The following is a 27,909-nucleotide window of genomic DNA, read 5'->3' on the forward strand; positions in this document are numbered from 1 at the left end:
TGCTATTTGGAGGGCTATTTAAGGGACCATCTTACTATTTGGAGGGCTATTTGTGGGGCCATCATACTACTTGGAGGGTTATGTAGGGGCCATCATACTATTTGGAAGGCTATGTGGGGGCCATCATACTATTTGCAGGCCTATGTGGGGGGCCAACATGGTATTTGCAGGGCTAAGTGGGGGCCATCATACTATTTGAAAGGCTATGTGGGGGCCATCATACTATTTGCAGGGCTATGTGGTGGGCTATCATGGTATTTGCAGGGCTATGTGGGGGCCATCATACCAATTGAAGTGCTATCTGGGGGTCACCTAACTATTTTGGGGGCATCAAACTTTTTGGAGGGCTATTTGGGGTCCATGATACTATTTGGAGTGCTGTGTGAAGGCCATCATACTATTTGGATTGCTATATGAGGGGTCATCATACTATTTGGAGTGCTATATGAGGGGTCATCATACTATTTGTAGTGCTATATGAGGGCCATCCTAGTATTTGATGGGTAATCATATCATTTGGAACACTATGTGGGCATAATTATTATAACGCTGGTGGGTATGGACCCACTGCATCGCAAGCTGGGCTTACCCATAAGGCAGGAAGCTAAGTGACTACTGGGTATTCCCTAGTGCTTATGATGGTGAGGATAGGCTGGGTCGTAGGTAATCGCCAGGTACCACTCACAGCCCAGTCCCTGGGACTGCGGCAGCTCACCAACGGAAACAACAACACCAGAAGCACCTTGCAAGGGGGGCACTTTGTTTTTGTATTAAACCGCTTCTGTCTTCTCAGGGAGTATTGCAGCCCCTCACCTGCTAACAGTGTCTGTACAGGGCGAGCTCAGCGGGTCAGTGCTTATGCTGCAGAGCGTTACACTGAAGATGGCAGGGTGGGACACTTGGCTCAATTCCAGGACTGTCCTGCTGGATCTGGGATGGTCGGGAGTTGTGCAGCTCTTAGATAACTTAACATCACAACTGTTTCAGTCCGGAAAACTATTACCACATCACATGGGGGTTTTGGTCAGGTGTGCTGCCATGATTTCACAATGGTGATCACATCAAGTAAGCCACAGGGAGATCACTAATGTGCCTTTATCAGGTGACCTGAGACATCACTACTAGGTTTTAACCATTTTGACGTTGCAAGTGGTTTTCTGTCCGGTGCGTTTGTAATCTGTTATGACAGAAAAGCTAGATAGTGAGGTAAACTCAGGTGGACTCACCATATCTACTTTGACTTGTAAAGTGATGTGGAATATGTGGACGCTATATAAATGATTTTATCACTATTACATTAATGTTACGCGGTGCAGTAGAGATGCACCACGTGGCTGTACAGACCCTGAGCATGGCCGCACCATGTGCATTATTATATGAAGGGTAAAATAAACTTACCAAGAGCAACTGCAACAACAGCACCAGCAGAAGCAGCAGGCATTGGATCCCCTGTTCCCAACTCCTTGCTGTGCTTGAGAGGAGCTCACGGTCTCCTGGTGCACCGACATCTGCCGCTTGCGCATCTCCATCCGCTCTGATCCCATGGGCTGCAACCAAAGCAAACAACTGTGTAAAACAAAGCAGCATAATTATAATAATAATAATAATTTTATTCATTTTATATAGCGCTATTAATTCCACAGCGCTTTACATACATTGGCAACACTGTCCCCATTGGGGCTCACAATCTAGAGTCCCTATCTGTATGTCTTTGGAGTGTGGGAGGAAACCGGAGAACCCGGAGGAAACCCACGCAAACACGGGGAGAACATACAAACTCCTTGCAGATGTTGTCCTTGGTGGGATTTGAACCCAGGACCCCAGCGCTGCAAGGCTGCAGTGCTAACCACTGAGCCACCGTGCATAAAGACGTATATGTTGTCGAGTAGGTAAACTCCGTAGTTTCTTTTTTTAATTTTGAATTACCCTTGTTGGAAAATTAAAGGGAGTGTGTCCCCCCAGAATGATAGCTAATCCACTTATACAGGTATGTATGGGACTTAGCCGCTATAAAATGCGAATGTGGGGAGCGGTGGAGCATCCCTGGTGTGACCACACAGCACAACGCACCGACATGCCCTCTCACTTCTTCATATCTTGATTGACGGTGCACTCCGTGTGGAGGAGCAGAATCGATTGTGTTCAGTGCTGTCAGATAAGTTCACATAAGTGTCACTGCCAGATCTCATCGCTGGCTCCTGTCTGCGGCTGCCACTCAGCCAGAATAACACTGTGTGAGCGCCGCTTCATAGTGCGCTGTCAATCACATGACAAAACGCTACTACAATGCACATTGAGGGGGCGAAAAAGGTGCCCTGAGCCTTTTTGGCAATGCCAAGGGTGCACTGAAGCCCTTTCAACTGCATATGAAATACTGTATATCTTTTTTTATAGCAACTAAACTACTAAAATTTATACTACAGGGATGATTTTAAAAGGGACTAAGGGGTACTTTGCACGCTGCGACATTGCAAGCCGATGCTGCGATGTCGAGCGCGATAGTCCCCGCCCCCGTTGCAGCAGCGATATCTTGTGATTGCTACCGTAGCGAACATTATCGCTACGGCAGCTTCACACGCACTTACCTGCCCTGCGACGTCGCTCTGGCCGGCGACCCGCCTTCTTATTAAGGGGGCGGGTCGTGCGGCGTCATAGCGACGTTACACGGCAGGTAGCCAATAGAAGCGGAGGGGCGGAGATGAGCGGGACAAACATCCCGCCCCCCTCCTTCCTTCCGCAGAGCCGGTGTTAGACGCGGTGACGCAGGAAGGAGATGTTCCTCGCTCCTGCGGCTTCTCACACAGCAATGTGTGCTGCCGCAGGAACAAGGAACAACATCGTACCTGTTACTGCTGGCAAATTATGGAAATGTCAGACCCTACACCGATGATACGATGCTTTTGCGCTCGTTAATCGTATCAAAAAGGATTTATACACTACAATATCGACAACGACGCTGGATGTGTGTCACTTTCGATTTGACCCCACCGACATCGCACCTGCGATATCGTAGTGTGCAAAGGACGCCTAAGTCCCTACATGCCTGCATAAGTGGTTTAGTAAGCATTTTGGTAAGTGACAGACTCCAAGCACCGTGTCTCCAAACTATCACCCAGATGCAATAGTTGTCATTATGATTTAGTCTTATGCATTTATTTCATCTTAGGGCCTCTGCACACGTTGCAGATTTGGAGCATTTTTTTCTGCACAAATTTGTCACAAACCTGAAAGGAATCTGGATGCCCGCAAGGTGAATGATAATCCTGAAGCCTGATGCACACATTACTTATTTTCTCCTTGCAGATTTGGTGCAGAATTACGCTATGTGCACACAGAGTATTTGGTTTCAGAAATTTCTGCACCAAATCTGAATCTCCTGGCAGAAAAAAACACGCATTTTTACCATGTTTTCGGTGAGTTTTGGATGGTATTTTTCCCATGTGTTTAGGATGGAAAAATGCTGGCCAAAAAGCACTGAAAGAATTGACACACTGCAGATTATTTTCTGCACTAAATCTGCAAAGAAGAAATAAGCAACATGTGCACAGCACTTCAGAATTCTCAATGACATTGCTGGCTTATGGATAGGCATTTGTGACAAAACTGCACCCAAAAACGCATCAAAAATGCAGTGTGCACATAGCCTTAAATATGCAGACTGTCAATTCTTTGTGTTTTTGCTGCAGATTTCACTCATACTAATGAGTGTGAAAAATCTGGACCAAAAATGCATGTAAAAATACACTGAAATGTGACACAAAAGAGCATTTTTGCGGCTGCGTTTTTCCTGTCAAGAGGTGCAGAATTGGTGCAGGAAATTCTGCACCAAACACTTAATGTGTGCACATAGCCTTAATGTGATCTGGAAAAAAAAAAGTTATTTCCCTAATATAGTATTGGGCCTGTTGCCTATAGCCAGTAAATGTATCATATTTATTATTAGCAGCTCCTTCCCCTATGACAGTAACCAGCCTAACCACCATGACTAACAACTCTTCATTGTTTCCAATCATGGCCTACTTGTGGTCTAGCAGAGGATCAATCTCCCTTCATAACATCTATTTGGTTGAGATGAATCGATCTATAAGTAAATGTAGGAAAATCCATTGCTGACTGATGAGTTTTTTATGTAAATTTAATTTCTCCAGAACTCCTTCCCCTCCTTCAGTAATGCTGCCTTTGTGCATGTTGTACTAATCCCTACTGACAAGTGCCTGAAGTCGCCTACAGTAACCTGAATATGCGGTTACAGAAAGGTCTTTGACAACTGTAACCACTAATTTATACTGCCACCAAAACCTGGAAAGGTTGATTCATTAGTTTAGTTTGAGTGGTCCCATTAGCTTGAGTGGTCCTGTTAGTTTGGGTGTTCCCGTTAGTAGTGCCTTTAATTTGAGTCATCCCTATAGTTTGAGTCATCCCGATAGTTTGAGGCCTCCCTTTAGTATGAGTCGTCCGTTTATAATTTGAGGTGTCCCTTAAGATTGAGTCATCCTGTTCATTTCAGTTGTCCCTTTAGTTTGAGTCATCCCATTAGCTTGAGTCGTCCGTTTATAGTTTGAGGTATCCCTTTACAGTAGTTTGAGTCGTCCCTTTAGTTTGAGTCATCCATTTAGTTTGAGTCGTCCCTTTAGTTTGAGTCGTCCCTTTAGTTTGAGTTGTCCCTTTAGATTGAGTCGTCCCTTTAGTTTGAGTCATCCCGTTAGCTTGAGTCGTCCCTTTAGCTTGAGTCATTCCTTTAGTTTGAGTTGTCCCTTTAGTTTGAGTCATCCCTTTAGTTTGAGTTGTCCCTTTATTTTGAGTCGTCCCTTTAGCTTGAGTCATCCCATTAGCTTGAGTCATCCCTTTAGCTTGAGTCATTCCTTTAGTTTGAGTCGTCCCTTTAGTTTGATTTGTCCCTTTAGTTTGAGTCATCCCGTTAGTTTGAGTCATCCCGTTAGTTTGAGTCATCCCGTTAGTTTGAGTCATCCCTTTAGTTTGAGTCGTCCCTTTAGTTTGAGTCGTCCCTTTAGTTTGAGTCGTCCCGTTAGTTTGAGTCATCCCGTTAGTTTGAGTCGTCCCTTTAGATTGAGTCGTCCCTTTAGTTTGAGTCATCCCGTTAGTTTGAGTCATCCCTTTAGTTTGAGTCGTCCCTTTAGTTTGAGTCGTCCCTTTAGCTTGAGTCATTTGCTTAGTTTTAGTCGTCCCTTAAAGAGATGATTATCGGTGTGTCAAAGAAAGTAATATTCACACACCAATTCTAATAATGATTCCTGTGATTGAAACGTGTTGGTGGCTTTAATGCACTGCCCTACAATGTTTTTAATAGATCCTCAATAAAGTATGGTGGATTGTAATGTTTGAACTGAGTTTGGAGCTGGATTATCTTTACATATTTTGTTCTGGGATGCCAGCCCCAGCAAGGTATCTTGCACCATAAAGACTACACGTACCCCCGACGGGTGGAGCTGGTCTATTCACCTATATATTGGTGTAATATTTTCTTTTGCTGCTCGAGAGGAATTGCCTCATCTTTGCAAAGATCATATGGATATCTTAATTTGTGCCCCCAACTCAGTACCCTACTCCATGAGCCACAGTGGAGAGTCACTAACGAATGTCATTAGTATCGACACATGAAATACTGCAACTCCCCAGCAGTGGTCACTGCGGCAAGTAAGCAGCCAATAATAACCTCCCTAGTAGTGATGTGTGGACTCTCAGATAACCGGGACTAGCGGGTCTAACTGGGTCTAAGTCTATGGGGTCCAGAATCTGGAGATTACAAATGGTGATAGAAGGGATAGGGGGATAGGTGCAAGTGCTTCATACTTAAAGAGGCTCTGGCAACTGCCTCCAGGCCGCTTCCGGGTCCCCGGAAGAAGAATGAGTGGCCGTGAGAGCAGTTACAGCCGCGACGGAGACTTGGTAAGTATAAAGCACTTGCTTCATTCTTAATTTCTTTATTTTTCCTTTTTTTTATTTCTTAAGTGCCAGATCCGGATCAATACCCAGAATTCCGGGCCCAGCACTCGGCCATGTTTGAAACAGCATGGATCCGGACTTTTACAGTCAGACCATCACTACTCCCTAGGCACAACCGGTTCTTTGATAGGAAAACGTAGGATCCAGATTCACTCCAATAGCTGACTGCCATAGCAGCTCTTCAATTAAGTGTTGTCTGTGACTCCAGTAAAGAGTAAAGGGGGCTTTACACGGTAGCAATATCGCTAGCAATTTGTAGCGATATCGAGCGTGTAAGTACCCGCCCCCGTTGCGCATGCGATTATTTGTGATCGCTGCCGTAGCGAACATTATCGCTACGGCAGCGTCACACATACTTACCTGGTCGGCGGCGTCGCTGTGACTGCCGAACAATCCCTCCTTCAAGGGGGAGGGACGTTCGGCATCACAGCGACGTCACCGCAACGTCACTAAGCGGCCGGCCAATCAAAGTGGAGGGGCGGAGATGAGCAGGACATAACATCCCGCCCACCTCCTTCCTTCCGCATTGGGGCCGGCGGCAGGTAAGGAGATGTTCCTCGCTCCTGCGGTGTCACACATAGCGATGTGTGCTGCCGCATGAGCGATGAACCACCTGGATAAACAACCCTTACCGATTTTTGAGTTTGGGACGACCTCTCCATGGTGAACGATTTTCACCATTTTTGAGGTCGTTTAAGGTCGCTGGTCAGTGTCACACGCTGCGATATCGTTAATGACGCCGGATGTGCGTCACTAACAACGTGACCCCGACGACAAAACATTAACGATATCGTAGCGTGTAAAGCCCCCTTAACTGTCGTTTTAGTTTTTTTTTTCCTAAATCAATAGTAGATGTGAAAATAAGAAACTTTGTTATGTATCTTATCAGAGAATTCCACATCTTTCTCCTCCTGGACTGATCATTCATTTTCCAAATTCTCTATTCATGGGTAAAATGTGTCTTTGGTGAATAGAGATTTTCCATTCCTGAGATAGGAAATGACAGCGGGTGCTCACATCTATGGAGGACTGATGCTATCATTTCCATAGAACTTGTAGCAGAATGCCTGCCTGCCTCTAGCTCCTCCCCCTCCCTTCTCCATAGAATATTAAATGCACCAACTGTCATCTTCTATCTCATTAATCAGTTTTCACTGAATACAGATTTTACAGACTGTACCAATGAATTGAGCGTGAAAGATCAGTCCAGGAGAAGAAAGAAGACTTCTCATAAGATATATGACAGTTTATTTTTTTATGTGTGTTATTGATGTATGAAATACAAATTAAAATACCAATTGTATGGTAAAATCTTGCATTATACAGTAACTATAATATTCACTAGCAACATGATCTGAACAGTGCAATTCAAGAAAATATAGGGAACAATAGACAATAATTAAGAGAACACTTTTCATACTCTTCTTACCAAAATATATGAGCCAATTCTAATTCTAGCATATGACGACCATCACCACCATGTGGATTAAAATAGGAAATGTGACACTAGAAGTTGTGAAGCCAGATAAGTAACCAAAACATTCTGCTTCACTGTATTGGAATTATCTATCGGCTAATAGGAGCTGAAAAGGACAGATATGATACAGTGGTGCAACAGAACAGTATTAAAGCCAGGTACAGGCAGATGTCTCTGCCCCTATACCCCTGAGCTTCGCCCCAGTATATACCCCTGAGCTTCGCTCCAGTATATACCCCTGAGCTTCGCCCCAGTATATACCCCTGAGCTTCGCCCCAGTATATACCCCTGAGCTTCACCACAGTTATATAGCTTCCTAAATAACTTGCACTCCACGTTCACTGTTGTGATTTATAGCACAAGAGCAAAAAGCCACACACAATTCCAAAAGGATGTTTCACTATATTTGGCACACTGTTTTAAAATTTAGGATATCCAGAAGGGATTTCGTTTGTATTTGTTCTTCCAAGCAGCCAATGACATTCAAGGCATCGTCCACATACAAGGCGATTATTAGAGTTGTGATAATGTATAGTCAGTATCATCAAGACTCTACAGTATGAGGATGGACAACAGCACGGCCGCAATGAAAAATGGGCATTTGGATATTCGCCGTGCACTAGAAATCTGCATCGCATATACGTCTGTAGCAGATTGTGGCTACATAGTGTCGATATCTGCTGTAAAGATTTAACAAAGCAGAAGTGCTGGCTACTCCGCAGAAATGTACGGTATGTTCCCACGAACAATGTTACATTGTGAACGCCGCATATTTTCAAAACGCTGTGTTGTACAGTACAAACACAGTGGATGGGATTAATAGAAATCTCCTGCCCTCTGTGCTTCTTTTTTATTCTGTGTTATCTGACCAGTGGTGCGTTTTTCCCAAGCCTCAACATATCAATTTCTCTTGTGGCACTGCTCAGTTTTCAGTGCAGATTTTCCCTATAGACTAGCATTAGATGCTGAAAATCCACCAGTAAAAGAAAAAACATGTTTTTTTTTTACTTTTCCTTTTTTACTTTTATTTTTATTTATTTATTTTTATTTATTTATTTTATTTATTTATTTTATTATTTTTTACTTTTATTATTACTTTTTTACTTTTACTTTTTTACTTTTTTTTTTTACTTTTTTTAACTTTTTTAAAAACATGGGTTTTGTTGCCCTTATGAGACGGTAAAGCATATGATCCGCAAATAATGATGCTAATGCTGGGAAATTTCAAAAACAAAACAGCTTTATTTAATGGATGACACACCAGAGATAAAAAATGCAGCATCAAAAATGCAACAAAAAAAACAAGTAAACTCAAGATGCAGAAATTCTGCAGCGTCAAAAACTCAACTGATCCTGAGAAAGTAGCGTAGTGCCTTCACCACTAGAGCAATCAAAGCATGCCCTATTTTCTTTGTAAGGGGCCAAAGTGACTTAAAGGTGTTGTCCACTACTGGATAACTCCTGCTTAATCAATTCAGCGCCCCACAAAAAAATAAAAGCACCTTCCATATTGGCGCAGTTCTAGCAATGTTTTGATTTTCTGTAGCCCACTGAATTAATTTAGTTCCCCAGTGGACAACCCCTTTAAGGTTCTCAGATACCTTAAATAACTATCTGTGAACACAACCATAGAGAGTTGATGTATTATTTTTGCCTCCACACTTATAGGTTAGTAGCTTATCTGCCTGGAGAACAAAAATATTGAATAGTTAAGGCTGGTTTCACACTACGTTTATTTAACATGCGTCAGGAACGTTTTTTTGCTGCAAAAGCGGATCCTGCTTTTACAGCAAAAAACGCATGCAAACGCATCTGTTATTTTGCAGGATCCTGTCACTGGATGTTTAGGGGCGGGCATTGGAGTCATGTGATCGGGAGTGAGGGGAACTAGACTGGGAGCCGGCTTCTGACAGCTGCAGACGCTGGTAACCAAGGTAAACATCGGGCTTGGATACCCGATATTTATCTTGGTTACGAGTGTCTGCAGCTGCTAGGAGCAGGGCTGTCTGCACACGTAACCAACGTAAACATCGGGTAACTAAGAGAAGTGGTTACCCGATATTTACCTTGGTTACGAGTGTCCGCAGCTCTCAGGTGGGAGAGAGAGGGAGGGGAGGAAGGGGGAAAGACAGAGATAGAGAGAGAGGGTGAGGGAGGGAGGAGGAGAGAGAGACAGATCATGGGAGACTGGTTCTGGGCATGCTCAGTAGAGCAAGCAGGATCCTGTCTATCAGCACGCCAGCGTTCACATGCGTTTGCGTGCTGTTTAGTCAGGATCCGGTGACATGCAGTATTTGGACGCAGCTCAAAAACGCTACAAGTAGCGTTTTTGAAAGATGTTAAAAAACTGCAAGTCGCTGGATCCTCACTATAACGCACGCAAACGCAGGTGAACGCATGTTAACGCGAGTCCATTGCAAATGCATTGAAGTGAAAACGCATTTGCACTGGATCCGTTTTTCCGCTAAAAAAACGTTATGGACGGATGTTAAATAAACGTAGTGTGAAACCAGCCTTAATTGGAATCGCCCGTCATCTTCCCCAACATCATCTGTCAGGGTGGAAAGTCCTGAGGCGCCAATACACAATAGATGGTTTTATGATTCCACTTTAATTAGTAGGCTTGACAGAGTTTAAATGGGATGTCCAGTGAATAGAAGTTACCTCATCAATCAGGAGAATGAAATCCTTTTACCCCAGATCGAGAGGGATCCGATGGATGGATTAAATGTGCACATGTACTCTATTGCGCATGCACTCTATTGCGCATGCACTCTATTGCGCATGCACTCCATTCCTCTCCTAAGGAGCTGCTGAGTGCTACACTCAACTTTTTTGGGCAGCCAAGGAATGAAGCGGCACTCAAGCAGGCACATTGTTGCTCCATTCTAATGGGGATAAACATAGCTTGCTCTGTCAATCGGTGGGTATCCCAGGCAGTCGGACCCTTGCTGATCTATCATTTATCACCTATCCTGTGGTTTGGAGATAACTTCTTCTCTCCAGACAATGTCTTTAGTATGCCACCAAACAAACTCTACACTCGTGGCCCTGCTATATGCAGGAGGCTATGCTCACATATGATCTAGGCTTCCATTGATAACAAAAGCCACCATGATATCTGTGATCTCTTGTATGACGAATCCCAACGGCCTCCTTATAATGGGAAGCTCAATTTCGATAGCTGCACTATTCTAAACATGCAATAAGATGGAGTTGCTAAAGCAATGGTTTGGACCCTCCAAAGGCAAAAGGCAGTGTGAACAGAACCTAAAGATAAGAAAACCTCCTCAAAATTTCTAGTAGAATCATCTGAGTATTTCATGTCGTAGCTTGGATCTTATCAATGTCATTCAGTTTGACCTATATATAATGTTTTCTTTTTTTTTTCCATTTGTACCAAAACATGAGCGTTCTTTCCGTATAACGATCACATAAAAATGTACTTAAAGTAAGCAGATATTGGCAAATTTAAGAATAGACAATGAGTTTTCCAAGTAATGAGAACATCCATGGGTATTTAGATTGCAAATTAAAAAACAAGAATAATTAAGGTGAACCACAACCAATAGAGGCAGAAAATTAAGTATTGTTCACATGGTGCATTAGACAAATGTTTATCCGTAAGATAAAACAATTTGCATGTCAGCTACCAGGTGCACGGGCTAGAAGTAGCCAAAGGTGAGTTCAGGCCTCCGGGGAGCAAAGTTCTGTAAGTGCAATCATTTCTAATAAAATCACCTACTGCGAGCCTGGTAAAAATATCACCATACCCTGACATGATACATTCAGCTGTCATCCCTACGTGTGACCACCGGCTCCATCATTTCTACTTTACATAAGAGGATGTTTGGTATTAATAAGACAAGGTATTCTGAAAGCACCACTCCAGTGGTTTCTTTTAATCTATTTCCCCATTGGAGTAATGCCTTAAATGTAAGTCCCCTACCCCAGTCTTATACTCATTTACCGGTTTCATCTGTTTCCACAGTCACACTGGTCGATCTACCAGTGTCTCTTGGACTGCACAGGAGATTACAAATCAATACAAGTCTATGAGAGAATCATTCTGCTGCATGTGAATTTGACCGATCTAATGCCACTAAATAGTAAAGGAAAATGGAAAGATTCACGTTTCCAGGATCAGCAGCATGAATCAGACATCGCCCGTGTTATTGCAGCCAAAGAAACCAAACACTGCACAAACCAGTTCAGGGACTAAAAGTTTCAGATGACTAGTCCAAAGTAGGTCCCTAGTAACTTATCCAAGACTTACTTACGTAGACTGACAGGTCTTTCCCTAATCATGCACATAGTGGGGAAAGCAGAAGCCTCCAGAGACCAGACTAGGACTAGTCCTCCCAAATGTACGGTCCCCACCAGGCTTTTCAAAGTGTCTGTGAAATCAGAGATCCTGAAGAAGAAGCTGGATAGTTGTGAAACGCATAGAATAAGCCGCATTTGTTCTATCGTTGTTTCCTAGACTCTTCCATCCTGAAGTCTTTAAGAGCAGCGCAGAAAAAAATGTTTTTTTCCCCTTCCTATAAAGCATAGGATCTTTGCTAGGTCCTTCCCGGAGGGATATCTGGCTATTCTCTGTCGAGACTCCTAACAGAGGCTCCATGCACTCTTTTGATTTGCATACTTCCCAGGGGGCAATGCACCTAGCATTTCACTGTTGAGCGCCTTTGCTGGCTGCCGGCAGTGTTTTCTCTGGCTGGTCTCCCCGAGATCAGTGATTGTTTTGTCTTGTTGGTCTACTAGGTATTGCTTTCACCTGGCCAGAATCCTACTCCACACTGATGAGGGGCAATACCCCGAAACAGCTGTCTGTGGATGGATACCTGGCCTTGGTATTTCCCTTGTCATATCTTTAAACTCATCAAGATTTGGATATAAGCGCCATTTAATATGGTGGTTATAGTGGTCTCTTAAAAAGAGTCACTCCTTAGCTAGGTCCTTCCCGGAGGGATATCTGGCTATTTTCCGTGTCGAGACTCCTAACAGAGGCTCCATGGACTCTTTTAATTTGTATAAAGCATAGAAGGCAGCAATGGCACAGCCGATGTCAAACAAATAAATGTTGCTCTTTTGTCCATATCCCTTGCCTAAAGGGCGCTTTACACACAGCGACATCGCTAGTGATGTCGCTCGTGAAAGCACCCGCCCCCGTCGTTTGTGCGTCACGAGCAAATCGCTGCCTGTGGCGCACAATATTGTTAGTCACACATACTTACCTTCCTAGTGACGTCGCTGTGGGCGGCGAACAGCCTCTTTTCTAAGGGGGTGGTTCGTGCGGCTTCACAGCGACGTCACGGCAGCAGGCGTCCAATAGAAGCGGAGGGGCGAAGAGCAGCAACATGAATGTCATGCCCACCTCGTTGCCGGAGGACGCAGGTACGGTGTTGTTCGTCATTCCTGGGGTGTCACACGTAGCGATGTGTGCTGCCTCAGGAACGACGAACAACCTGCGTCCAGCAACGATATTTGGGAAATGGACGACGTGTCAACAATCAACGATTTGGTGAGTATTTTGCATCGTTAGCGGTTGCTCGTACGTGATGCACGAAACAACGTCGCTAATGAGGCCGGATGTGCGTCACGAATTCCGTGACCCCAACGATATCTCGTTAGCGATGTCGTTGCGTGTAACAGGGCCTTAAGACCCATCAAAAAGGAATGCAAGTGGAAGTTTCAGATGCTATTACTACATCTCTTTATATGATTCTTCTGGGAAATTGGACCTGAAACTTTCTAAAATAAATAAAGGATTGTAAGTATTTATCAGTTCCACACATGGAGATTATTTCCCCTTAGGAAGTCAAATTTAAGGCAATTCTGCAACAAAATATGCAGGTGTACAAGTGTGAAGATTCACCATGGATTTCTCTCTGCAGCTAATCCTGCCACCATCTAGATTGCTGCAGTCAGAGATGGGCTGGTTTAGTTATTGAACTATGTCAAATGGCCCGTTTCATAGAGGTCATCAATTCTCCTAGAGGGGAACCTCTCTCCACTGTCAATATGAAGACCAAACTTGGAGGAACACCAGATGGGGGCAGCTTTATTATTTCAATCATATAGGCAAGTTAGTTTGCACACATTAGAGCAACATTTTATCAAATAGGACATCCCTTTCAAGGTGTGTGTACCAAAATGCCAAAATAACTAATCTGGAAATCCAAGATTGTTTCAAATTTCATCCTTATGTTTCACAACTTGATCAACGTCTGTGGAGCAAATCCTGGGCAACATTTATACCATAGACACTGTGGTCAACCAAGGAAACAGTGTAGCAAAAGAAACACACATCATAGTTCCTTCCCTTTGAAATTGGAAGATGTCCAGCAGTGCCATCAACACAGAACTGGCATCAACCAGTGGAATCCAACTATACCCGTCTACTATTCAAAGAAGTTGGGCCAGAACTGGTCTTCATGGAAGAACTAACAGTTCAGTTTTTGAATGTATTTTTACTTTGCAGCATTTTTTTTCACAGCTGCCAAAACGTTTGCAAGGTACTGTATGTCGCGTGTCAGGAACTTTATTTCTATAGCACCAACATATTCTACACAACTTTACAATTGAGACAGTATAAGAACACTAAGAACACACAGTAATGGACATTGGCGAGTAACAAACGCATTAACAGTTCAAACACAAAGAGCGCCACACTCACAAAATGTCACAATTCAAGAGCAAACAGATGACATAAAGGGTAGAGTGCTTGTATTCCACAAACGTCCAGCCATGTTTTTTAATAGTATTAAAAAAACACGCAAAAGAAATCAAACAAGATCATACACATAAAGTTGCGTCTCAACCAGTCATTCAGCAAAATTATTTCAACCTACAGTTAAAATCAGAAGTTTACATACACTATCTAAAAAGACACATCTGCATGTTTTTCTCACTATCTGACATGAAATCAGAATAAACCGTTCCCGTTTTTGGTCAATTAGGAGCCAAAATTATTTATGTTTGCCAAAAAAACAGAGTAATGAGAGAGAATGTTTTAATGCATTTTTATTACTTTCTGCAAAGTCAAATGTTTACATACATTTCATTAGTATTTGGTACCATTGCCATTGAATGACTTGGGATAATAGTTTTGGATTTCCTTCCACAAGCTTCTCACAATAGTTGGTAGGAACTTGGGCCCATTCCTACTGACAGAACTGGTGTACCTGAGCCATGTTGCTAGGTCGCATTGCTTGCACTGGCCTTTTCAGCTTCGTCAATAAATGTTCAAGAGGATTGAGATTAGGGCTTTGTGATGGCCACTCCAAAACATTGACTTTGTTATCCTTAAGCCACTCTGTAACCAGTTTGGCAGTATGAGTCTAGTCATTGTCCATCTGGAAGACCTATTTTTGCCCAAACGTTAAGTTCCTGGCTGATATCTTAAAAAGTTGCTTCAGTATTGCCACAATCTTCTCTCCCATGATGCCATCTATTATGTGAAGTGCACCAGTCCCTCCTGCCTTAAAACAACCCCACAACATGATGCTACCAACCCTGTGTTTCACAGTTGGGATGATCTTCTTAGGCTTCAAACCTTCTCCCTTTTTCCTCCAAAAGTAACGATGATCATTATGGCCAAGCAGTTTAATTTTATTTTGCCAGACCACAGGACATGTCGCCAAAAATTAAGGTCTTTGTTCCTGTGTGTATTTGCAAACATTAATCTGGCTTTTTTATGTTTCTTTTGGAGTAATGGCTTTTTCCTGGCAGAGTGGCCTTTCAGTCAATGTTGATACAGTACTTGTTTCACTGTGGATAATGCCACAATCTTACCAGCTTCCGCCAGCATCTTCACAAGGTCTTTTGCTTATGTTCTTGGGTTGATATGCACAAATGACCAAAAAGCATGACCATATCTGGTAGACAAAGTCCATCTCCTTCCTGAGCAGTATGATGGCTGAACATTCCATCTTGTTTGTACTTGTATATAATTGTTTGTACAGATAAACAAGGTACCTTCAACTATCTGGAAATTGTACTGAAGGATGAACCAGACATGTGCAAGTCCACAATTCTTGTCCTGAGATCTTGTCTATTTCTTTTGACTTTCCCATGATGCTACACAAAATAGCAGTGTGTTTCAGGCGTGTATTAAAATACATCCACAGGTGTGTCTCTAATTAACTCAGATGTTACCAATAAACCTAACAAAATCTTCCAAAGACATAACATCATCGTATGGGCTGTCCCATATTGTTTAAAGAGTTGATACACACGACATTTCTGGGGTGGTGCTCAAGTAGGGTCCAAAACAGTCTCAAGTAGATGTAGAAACTTAGCACTCAAGATAAATGTGAATAGTGGTCTTTTATTGAGAAGAATTTGTAGGACCAGCACCAGCACAGACGTTTCGATGAAAGACCTTCATCAGTGTGTGTGCAGAGGGTCTTCAGAAGGTTTGGCAACTGGTGTAGTCAGGTATGACGCGGTGTCCACCACTGTCTATGTGATGAAGGTCTTTGACCGAAACGTCTGTGCTTGTGCTGGTCCTACAAGTTTTTCTCAATAAAAGACCACTATCCCCATATTGTTTAAAGGCATAGTACTCTTAGTGTATGTAAACTTTTCACTTTGCAGAAAGTAATAAAAATGTCTTAACTTAAACCATTCTCTCTCCCTCATTATTCTGGCATTTGGCAAATATAAATAATTTTGGTTCCTAATTGACCTAAAACGGGAAAGGTTTATTCTGATTTCATGTCAGATAGTGAGGAAAACCTGCAGATGTGTCTTTTTAGATAGTGGATGTAAACTTCTGGTTTCAACAGTAGGTAACATGACCCAAAAAGATAAATGCCATAACACCAGATGTCTCAGCTGAACATAGCCTACAACTTTACACTGTCTCCATGGATTTGCTTTCTTCCTATGGTCTAGCCAGATCTCCAGTTCTTAGGTAAATGAATCACTCCCACATAAGTGTGCACATGGTGTAAATGAAAATGTGAGCAGACGTCCTGCCCAATCATACATATAATCATTGTGAGCCCATGCCCCTTATTCTGGTTCCCAAGTTGTCCTTCTTTGGACCATTTTTGGTAGGGATTATTCATTACACAAGATGAATATCCTACATGATCTAACGCCTTGGAGGTGCTCTCTCCAAGTTCATTACCGCCAAAATTTGGCCCTTGTCAAAATAGCCCAGATCTGTATGCTCATCCATGTTTTTTAACTGTTCACTTTCTGTCTAATATGTTGCACCCCTTAACAGGTAGGTTGATTGCATACACTCTGCCATGCTGCATGTGTCCGACGCTTGGCACACAGTGATGCCCAGTGGTTGCACGATTTAGAATCTAAATTGTGAGCACTGTGATGGGTATAGTTTAGGACACAAAGTCACAGAGTGTGCAATGACCCATGCTCTAAGGAGGTTATCCATGCTCACTGTTATTCACTTTACCTGGCAATCATTTGTTACAGCTGACGTGGAAATACTGTATAAAGGAACTGAGTGAAAAAGAGATACATAAATGATAAGAAATGATCAAGCTTTATGCTTCCAATTATGTCATATTGGAAGAAACAGCTGCATATTTCGCACACGCAAGTATTCAGTACCATTTACTAAACGCAGAAAGCCATAGGAAAATTGTACCCTTAGAGAGCCGCCAGTTCCTGTCTTGTTTTGCATCTATTCCCCAGTGGACAGTGTTTTTCTTTTCCACTCCTCTCTCAGAGGTTGTGATTCTGCTGAGGAACAATCAGCCTATGTTTTCTTTTGGTTTAAGCAAATTAGATTTTTTTGTACCGAGGAATCCCAGCTCTTGCCGTAGACCACTGCTACCAAACTATAAACCCCAGGGTCTTAAGCCAGTGCACCATAGCAGCCTATGGAGTCAGAACGTGAGCTCTAAATGAGCTCCATCGGAAGCATCATCACAGCAGTCCTGATGGGTATCATGAATTCAGCAGATGCGTTACGGCTCCAGATGAGGTTTATTTGGTAAAGGCCACGAGAAGTTGTCAAAGCCCGTGAGATCTCAAGTTCTGACTTCATATGTGGCTGTAGAGGTTTGTGGCCCTAGGGTTGATAGTTGGGCAGCAGTGGTCTACTATTTTTCCCAGCTGAAAGAAACTATAGCTTAAAGTGCATTTGTCAACAGTTTTTTGCTATGCAATCTGAGCGTGTTGTAGGGGCTGAGAGCCAGATTCCAGGCATGTGTCATTTACTAGATTGTGTGTTGGTGTTTCAATAAAATCATTGTTTTATTAGCAGGAGACTATCATTACAGCCTCCTGGTCCTCCTGCTCTGTGTAATCTCCAAACACTGAATAGAAGCTTTTTGGCAATGATACATTGCTGGAATTATTGTCTCAGCCCAATGTGCTGAACAATCATTGTGTGGATGCTGGAATGCACATTTTAGTCCATATTGGCAATAACAGTCATTACCACTGGCCATATGTGCTCAATAACAACGGGCAAACGATGAATAATCTTTTTTGGATGACTGATTATCAAATTTAAAGATTTGTTTCTCAGCCTTAATTACTGTTTACTGTTAAATTTCTCTTGAACAATTGTTTTTATTAGAATTGTCGGTGCTGATCAATCTAAAGCGGGCTTTACACGCTACTCGTTGGGGTCACGGATTTTGTGACGCACATCCGGCCGCTGTAGCGATCTCGTTGTGTGTGACTCCTAGGAGCGATTTTGGATCGTTGCAAAAACATCCAAAATCGCCCCTCGTTGACATGGGTCCTCTCCCAATTATCGCTGCTGTCGCTGGGGCGAAGTTGATCCTCGTCCCTGCGGCAGCACACATCGCTACGTGTGACGCCGCAGGAACGAGGAAACTCTCCTTACCTGCCACACGCCAGCAATGAGGAAGGAAGATAGTGGGCGGGATGTTTGTCCCACTCATCTCCGCTTCTCCGCTTTGATTGGGCAGCCGCTTAGTGACGTCGCTGTGATGCCGAGCGAACTGCCCTCTAAGGAGGCGGTTCACCGGTCACAGCGACGTCGCCAAGCAGGTAAGTACGTGTGACGCTGCCGTAGCGATAATGTTCGCTACGGCAGCAATCTTCACATATCGGCATAACGATAAGGGCAGGTGCTATCACGCTCACCATCGCTAGCATCGGCTAGCGATCTTGTAGCGTGTAAAGCCACCCTAAGGGTGGCTTTACATGCTGCGATATCCGGCCCGATATTGCTAGCATGCGACCCACCCCCATCGTTTGTGCGAAACGTGCATATCGCTGCCCGGCGCACACAAAATCTGGCACCCCCGTCACACATACTTACCTGCATAGCGACGTCGCTGTGACCGGCGTACCGCCTCCTTTCTAAGGGGGGGTCCGTTCGGTGCCCCTGCGACAGCAGCGATAACTGCCAGCGGACCCCCATGTCAACGAGGAGCGATTTTGGACGTTTTTGCAACGATCCAAAATCGCTCCTAGGAGTCACATGCTACGACATCGCTACAGCGGCCGGATGTGCGTCACAAAATCCGTGACCCCAACGAGATCGCTGTAGCGAAATCGTAGCGTGTAAAGCCCACTTAAGACCAATGTGTATCGTGACGTTAATAGTAGATGGACCCGATGTACAGATCACTATAGCTACAATAAATATTAACTTTTTCACAATTCAGATGTTAAAAGGTAAATCAGTATTAGTTTTCTAGTAAAAAAAATAAATGCGTTCAACCAATGTGAACACGCCTGTCCGTCAGCACACGGCTCAGTCCTGCTTTCAAATATGTTTTAAATGTTAGCAGAATACAAATATTAGGTAGAATATCATCCTGTGTGACGGATCATGGACCTCATGGACCTCCAACAATCAGCTGTGATCATCAGAAGAAATGGTCATCACCAAGTCATCAGTCTGTAGCAAAACCAAATGGGAAACCAGTAATATCTAATGTGCACAAAAACCAAGGTCCAGTCTGTCTAATGCCCAGGCAATGCAGGTCCTCCAGAAGACAAGCAGGATTCCTCACTCACTAAGTAGGAGACATTTTTTTTATCGTTTTTACCTTCTCAATCTCCCTGTAGACACTGGTCGCCCTGCGTACAACAGAGGCAATGCAGCAGCCTATATCGGTCATAACGCCATCGCCGAGACAAATGACCAAACTATTTGGTCTAACACGAACCAGCGCAGCCCGGATTGTGACAACTGTTATATACCTAAGGGTAGATTTTAGTACTTTATTGGTAAGTGGAAGTAAAAGGGTCTCTTCCCATTCAGCTTGGCTCCTCAAATTGTTATAAACATTAACAGTCAATTAATAAGCACTCTCCATCCTGCGCTTAAGACCTCCTTTGTTATAACTATTTCTCACTTTCCAAAATCCTAAATTATTATTATTATTGATATTATTAAAAAACAAAAAGTCCATGAAAATAAGATGTAAAAGTCTCTTTAATAGCAAAGGAAAAAAGACAATTATCTAGTAGGAACAAAAAATAAAATAAAAATAGCCTGGTCATTAAACAGGGGTGCCCTACAATCACAACCAGGGGCAGCAAGGACCCCAAGCAGTTTAGACATCGATGGCCCCCCCAACCCCAAAGTATCATGTCACATGATTCCATTGATAGATCATGTGATAGATCACGTGATTAACGCACAGGTGCAGACACAAAACGCTATACATAAAGCAGTGCTATACATAAAGGAGCAAGGATGGGAAAGTAATTTTCCCGAGGGGCCACATGATTTCTGAGAAGGGTTGAAGCAAAAGGCTGAAATAAATTCTGCTGAATATCACTGTTAACATATTATTTTATCTTAATATTACTTGTATCACTTAATATTGAGCAAAACTAAGTATGGAGACACCACCTCATGTACAATATGAGCCCACACACAGCATCCCCCATGTACAGTATGAGCCCACACACAGCACCCTATAAATACACTATGAGCCACCACATAGCCCCTAAATACAGTTTGAGCCAAAATCCAGCCCCACTATATACAGCATGAGCCCACACATAGACCCTATGCAAGAGCCCACTCAGTCTCCTATATACAGCATGAGCCTCCACATAGCCTCCTGTACAAAGCATGAGCCTCCACATAGCTTCCTATACACCGCATGAGTCCCCACATAGACTCCTATACATAGCATGAGCCCCCACATAGCCTCCTATACATAGCATGAGCCCCCACATAGCCTCCTATACATAGCATGAGCCCCCACATAGTCTCCTATACACAGCATGAGTCCCCACATAGCCTCCTATACACAGCATGAGCCCCCATATAGCCTCCTATACACAGCATGAGCCTCCACATAGCCTCCTATACATAGCATGAGCCCACACAGAGCCTCCTATACACAACATGAGCCCCATATAGCCTCCTATACATAGCATCAGCCCCCATATAGCCTCCTATACATAGCATGAGTGCCCACATAGCCTCCTATACCCAAGCATGAGTCCCCACATAGCCTTCTATACATAGCATGAGCCCCCATATAGCCTCCTATACATAGCATGTGTCCCCACATAGCCTCCTATACACAGTATGAGCTCCCACATAGCCTCCTATACACAGCATGATCCCCCACATAGCCTCCTATACACAGCATGAGCCCCTACATAGCCTCCTATACACAGCATGAGCCCCCACATAGCCTCCTATACACAGCATGAGCCTTATATAGCCTCCTATACATAGCATCAGCCCGCCATATAGCCTCCTATACATAGCATCAGCCCCCATATAGCCTCCTATACATAGCATGAGTCCCCACATAGCCTCCTATACACAGTATGAGCTCCCATATAGCCTCCTATACATAGCATGAGCCCCCATATAGCCTCCTATACATAGCATGAACCCCCACATAGCCTCCTATACACAGCATGAGTCCCCACATAGCCTCCTATATCCAGTAGAAAGGCTCCTACTGAGTGAAGGTTCAGAGGTGCACTATTACTGTGTGGGTGCTCAGAAGATGCACAATTATTGTATAGTGTATATCATTGCGTGGAAGCACAGAGAGGGCATTATTATCGTATGAAGGCACAAAGGTACAGAGGGGACACTTGTGGAATTGTTATAGGTGGACTGTTACTGTCGGTTGGCACTACAACTGTGGAGCGTACCATGGGGCATTATTAGTGCCTGAGGATATATGAAGTTTAATAGCACTCTGTAGTTTGAGTAAAGGTGAGGAAAGTAGTGCAGGAAAAGAGATCAACAATAGATGTCTCAGTTACAGTCTATAGAGAAGAATCATGGATGGAATAATTTGTGGTATCTATTGGAATCTACTCCTATATGGTAACAGTATGGTAGTAATATTGGTGTAATATAGGACTGCTGATAACATCCACTGTTTTCCCAAAAAAAAGACAGGGTCTTAAATTATTTTTGGCTCCGAAAGATGCTTTGGGGCTTATTTTCAGGGGTGTCTTATACTTCTTTCCTTTCTTTGATGAAGGACCCTGCTGTATTCTTTAAAACAAATCTGTCAGGCCATTTTTGCATACTATAGTAATACCTGCTTGGGCAGCTCTTTCAGGATATGTAACTTTTATTGCTGTATGTTATGTTGTAAGCCCCGGAAAATTTATACTTGCATGCCAGCTGTTAATGCGAAATGAATATTCACTCCTTCCCCCGCCCCTAAATCTCGTCCACCCCTTTTTGCACCTGTATCAGTGACTGGTTGCAGTCAGACTGCTGTATCACAAGCCCGAGGATCACATTGCAATCCTCGCACTAGCCGTCTGCTCTCCTCACCTGAGAGTGACATCTGCATAAAAATACATGCCGACACACTCGGGTCAGGAGAGTAGAAGGGGTCATATGCTTTTAAGCACCACTGTAAGACATCTGTCCATATTTTATTCAGGATTCCCCTTCTACCTCAGTTATACCACCTATAAAATAAAATCCATAGTCTATCAGCAAAGTAATAAAGTAACACGGTAGACCACAAGATTTTTTATGTTTATTGGGCCTTTAAATGGCTAAGAAAAAATTGCCAAGCTCTTGAGCATTTAGTATTGCAGTCCTTGTATCTGCGATGTCCTACACATATAATTACACTTCCCAAACAATGCAGCTGGCGGAAATTACACAGCATCACACCCAGAACAATGACAGAGTTCTCACAAATGAAGTGGCCTTGTGTAATGACATGTCATTACATCATCATGACATCTGTCTCCGTGGCGTTCATTAATCTTTCCTGTAAATGACACTATACAGTAAACGGAAGCCATTTTCCAAACTATGGTGTTGTATACAGGTTTTTTTTAGCTATTCTTGCTTGTACTAGAAGGTGCACTTGATTTCTTCTTATGCAGGCGTCACACGATACGATCTATCGTGCAATCGCACGAGCAATCGTACCCGCCCCCGTTGTTTGTGCATCACGGGCAATTAGTTGCCCGTGGCGCACAAAGTCGTTAAACCAACATCACACGTACTTACCTGCTGAGCGACGTCGCTGTGGGCGGCGAACATCCACTTCCTGAAGGGGGTGGGACGTTTGGCGTCACAGCGACGTCACACAGCGGCCGGCCAATAGAAGTGGAGGGGCGGAGATGAGCGGGACGTAAACATCCCGCCCACCTCCTTCCTTCCTCATAGCCGGCGGGAGCCGCGGGACGCAGGTAAGCTGTGTTCATCGTTCCTGGGGTGTCACACGGAGCGATGCGTGCTGCCCTGGGTACGATGAACAACCGGCACAAAGAAAAATAAACGACTTTTTAAAAATGTGCGACATGTCAACGATACACGATTTGCGAACGTTCTGCGTCGCTCGTAGGTGTCACACGGGACGCCGTCGTAAACAATGCCGGATGTGCGTCACGAAAACCGTGACCCCGACGACATATCGCACGATAGATCGTCTCGTGTGATGCCCGCATTACTCTTTCTATCATTGCTGAATTTCCCTATGACTCTCCCGATTCTTAAAGGGAATCTGTCAGGTCCAATATGCAGCTAATACCACGAGCAGTTCTGGGTGCATATTGCTAATCCCTGCCTAACCATCCCTGTATACACTAGCATAGATAAAGAGACCTCTAGAAAAAGTATTTCTAAAGATCTTTTTATCGTCTGCTTATGAGCTCAGGGACTAGTCCCCTGGGCGTTGCTTCCCTTGTTAGTCAGCCCCATTAGCATGTAAGCACGCCCCTGCGCAGCGTCAGAGGATGATCTCACTCACATCTCATCTGCCATCGCCGCCCGACACTGGATTTTGGCTCAGTGCACATGACCCCGGAGTTTTGGTCATGCGCACTATGAAGCCGGGTGTACACACCTTGGCTTTAAACTGAAGTACTGCACATGACTGAAAGTCCGGGATCATGCGCACTGAGCTGAAATCCTGTCGGACGCGATGGCAGCGGAGAGGTGAGATCATTGTCTGACACTACGCATTCATTAGTATGTTAGCACGCCCACAGGGATGTGCTAACATGCTAATGGGGCCAACTAGCAAGGAAAGCAACACCCTTGCGACTAGTCCCCAAGCTCATTAGCATATAGTAAAAGATCTTTAGAAATACTTTTTCTAAAGACCTCTTTATCTATGCTAGTGTATACAGGGACGGTTAGGCAGGGATTAGTAATATACACCCAGAACTGCACTTGGTTCTGGGTGCATATTACACCTGACAGGTTCCCTTTAAACGAAAGTAGCATGCTCCCAACTAATATAAAACTTAATAAAGGTCATAGAAAATGTCCTAGCGAATACGGAAACTTTCATGTACTCTTTCATCTACAGGCTCTATACGAGGCAGAAGAAACCATTATCATTGTGCACCGATACATCTGTCCATATTCTTACATGGAAAGGTTTATGTCGGTTGTCTAGAACCGCCATCATCCTGGAGCCTCTGCCACTCCATTCACATCACATTGGGCATAAAGCCAATCTGGTAATGGGCACCACCAAAAGTGATGACAGTGGTGTGCACATTCCCACTCAGTTGCTTGTGACCATTGGATTGTCCTGCATAATAATGTATCAGACTTTGCCTAAAACACTTTGTTCATAGGTGGATTGTTGGGATATTTACAAGTATACAAGGTATATTTCATTATCAATTATACGTCATTGTGACATCATGTCAGCATAGAAATCATGTGCATGAGGGATGTTACTAGAGGGAGATGGTGCTGGGTCCCATCGGTGGGGAGAGGGCAAAAAAACACTGATTTGACCAGAGGTTGTCCAGTGAATTTTATATTGATGGCCTAGCCTTAGGGGTACTTTGCACACTACGACATCGCAAGCCGAGGCTTGCGATGCCGAGTGCGATAGTCCCCGCCCCCGTCGCACATACGATATTGTGTTATAGCTGCCGTAGCGAACATTATTGCTACGGCAGCTTCACACGCACTTACCTGCCCTGCAATGTCGCTCTGGCTGGCGAACCGCCTCCTTACTAAGGGGGCGGGTTGTGCGGCGTCACAGCGACGTCACACGGTAGGCGGCCAATAGAAGCGGAGGGGCGGAGATGAGCGGGACATAAACATCCCACCATAGCCGGCGTGAGCCGCAGGACGCAGGTAGGAGATGTTCCTCGCTCCTGCGGCTTCACACACAGTGATGTGTGCTGCCGCAGGAACAAGGAACAACATCGTAACATTGGTCCTTCCGAAATTATGGAAATGACCGACGCTACACCGATGATACGATTTAGACGCTTTTGCGCTCGTTAATCGTATCAAAAACGATTTACACACTCCGATATCGACAGCGACGCCCGATGTGCGTCACTTTCGATTTAACCCCATCGACATCGCAGCTGCGATGTCGTAGTGTGCACTTATGATACGTTATCAATAATCTGATCGGGTGAGGTCTGACACCCTGCACATCCGCCAATCAGCAGTTATCGGTGCCGGTGGAGGCAGTAGGCAGCCGGAAATGCTCCGTTCCAGAGCTGCCCTGTCATCTGATAGTGGCCGCAGCCAGGTACTGTACATCTGCCTCCTATTGATTTGAATGTGCAGTATGGGGCCGCGCCCACTATCACAAGACAGGACCGCTCCGGGATGGAGCATTTCCAGCCACCTGCATCAAGAGCAGATGATCGTCGGAGGTGCGGGGTGTCGGACCCCAGCCGATCAGACATTGATGACCTATCCTAAGGATAGACCATCAACGTTAAAGTAGTGGACAATCCCTTTAAGATATAAATCTAAATCTGTGCCAAGGTGAAGAACAGCACATCTCAAACTTTGAATATTCAGCAGCATATAAGACAAGAGAAGTGGATTTTAAATGGCGACTAGCTTAACAGTAACCTGGCATCACTTTATTACATGTAAAGGTAGTGGTATGACTGTATGTACACTTGTCACCCAATAAAAATTGATACTGTTTTTGTAGTAATCCGATGTTTCAATCATGAGAAATCTAAAGTTAAAACCATATGAAAATCAGTCTGGAAGTGCAGTGGTGTGTGTCACAGAATCTGGACTGCTTCCTCCACTGCACTTACATGCCCCGTGCACTTCCAACCTGATTTGCATCCTAAACTGGATTTGACATTACTGGCACATTAAATCTCTGAAAATATACAGAATTTTATAGGGGGACACATGTCCAAATGCCATACGACTACTTTTCACATGAAATAATGTCCTGAGTTAACCTAATTTTCTATGTATACAATATATTCCTGTGTATCAGAATGGAGAATAGCAGAATTATAATGCAGAGGAATTAAATAGATTCCAATCTCCCGTTCCATGCAGATTATAGAATGCAGTCTTTAAAGTTCTAGATACAGCTGCATGTGAAGATTGGGGGATAAAAGTTATTTCATGGATAAAAGCAGCTTAGCGCTGTCTGATTTAATCAGGTATAAGAGTTATTAATTCCACACTGTACCATCTACTGCAAGATAAAAGACAAAAAGGACAAACACTGCACATATGCCACCATCAGCAGGGTTCATATATCAATGTAAGGACATATATACAGTCTGTGTCTATATATACAGTTTCTATATTTGTCTATTATATGTATACATACTGTTTCTACATGTGTATTAATAAGGCTGGATGCACACACGCAGTTTTTAGTGTAATTTTCACAGGCATTTCAAACCACTTTTATTAGTGATTTCTTTAACCCCTTCAGCCCCCGGGCACTTTCCGTTTTTGCGTTTTTGTTTTTTGCTCCCCTTCTTCCGAGAGGCGTAACTTTTTTATTTTTCCATCAATCTTGCCATATGAGGGCTTGTTTTTTGCGGGACGAGTTGTACTTTTAAATGAAACCATAAGTTTTACCATATAGTGTACTGGAAAACGGCAAAAAAATTCCAAGTGCGGAAAAATTGCAAAAAAAGTGGGATTGTACAATAGTTTTTGGGATATTTTATTCACCATGTTCACTATATGGTAAAACTGATGTGTGGGTATGATGCCTCAGGTCGGTGCGAGTTTATAGACACCAAACATGTATAGGTTTACTTGTATCTAAGGGGTTAAAAAAAATTCACAAGCTTGTCCGAAAAACGTGGCGCACGTTTTGCGCCATTTTCCAAAACCCGTAGCGTTCTCATTTTTCAGGATCTGAGGCTCAGTGATGGCTTATTTTTTGCGTCTTGACCTGACGTTCTTAACGGTACAATTTTTGCGCAGATGCTACGTTTTGATCGCCTGTTATTGCATTTTGCGCAAAATTTGCGGCGACCAAAAAACGTAATTTTGGCGTTTGGAATTTTTTTGCCGCTATGCCGTTTACTGATCAGATTCATTGATTTTATATTTTGATAGATCGGGCATTTCTGAACGCGGCGATACCAAATATGTGTGTATTTTTTATTTTTTTAACCCTTTAATTTTCAATGGGGTGAAAGGGGGGTGATTTGAACTTTTAGGTTTTTTTATTTTTTTTTAATTTTTTAAAACTTTTTTTTTACTTTTTTTTTTATTTTACTAGTCCCCCTAGGGGGCTATTGCGATCAGCAATCCGATCGCTTTGCACAATCTGCAGATCTCAGCTACAGAGCTGAGAACTGCAGATTTGCTGCTTCACTTTCAATGCCAACTGTATTCCGGCATTGAGAGGAAGTGACTCATGTTAGCCACAGGCGTCATCACATGACCCTGTGCTACCATGGCAACCGCCGAAAGTCACGTGATCATGTCACGTGACTTCCGGCGGGGGCGGGGTAAGTCACTGTCATGGCGGCGCCCATATACATATCGCTGCCAAGACTTTGGCAGCGAAATGTAAGGGGTTAATGGCCGCGGGTGGAAGCGATTCCACCCGCGGCTAGCAGGCACACATATCAGCTGTTGATAACAGCTGATATGTGCGCGTCTCGCCGCCGCCCGCCGGCGGCAGGGGGCGGGGCTTACCGGGACACGATCCATGACGTATCTAGTACGTCATGGGTCGTTAAGGGGTTAAGGCTGGTGTTACTTTAAATTGTCCTTTCAAAAATGCTATTAACCTGCACATATGGGGTTAATCTGCAGGTTACTAAAG

General features: G+C 43.7%; 1 protein-coding gene across 1 annotated transcript in view; it reads right to left on the reverse strand.

Moving 5' to 3' along the window:
* RGS20 (regulator of G protein signaling 20) overlaps window positions 1-27,909 on the reverse strand; it is an 89,746-nt gene that overhangs the window by 22,932 nt on the left and 38,905 nt on the right. The window contains exon 2 of the mRNA XM_075316346.1: window positions 1,399-1,547. Within this exon, the coding sequence (XP_075172461.1) occupies window positions 1,399-1,547 (149 nt within the window). The remainder of the gene's footprint in view (window positions 1-1,398; window positions 1,548-27,909) is intronic.

The sequence above is a fragment of the Anomaloglossus baeobatrachus genome, chromosome 6 (genome assembly GCF_048569485.1).
Source record: "Anomaloglossus baeobatrachus isolate aAnoBae1 chromosome 6, aAnoBae1.hap1, whole genome shotgun sequence".
Classification (NCBI taxonomy): Eukaryota; Metazoa; Chordata; class Amphibia; order Anura; family Aromobatidae; genus Anomaloglossus; species Anomaloglossus baeobatrachus.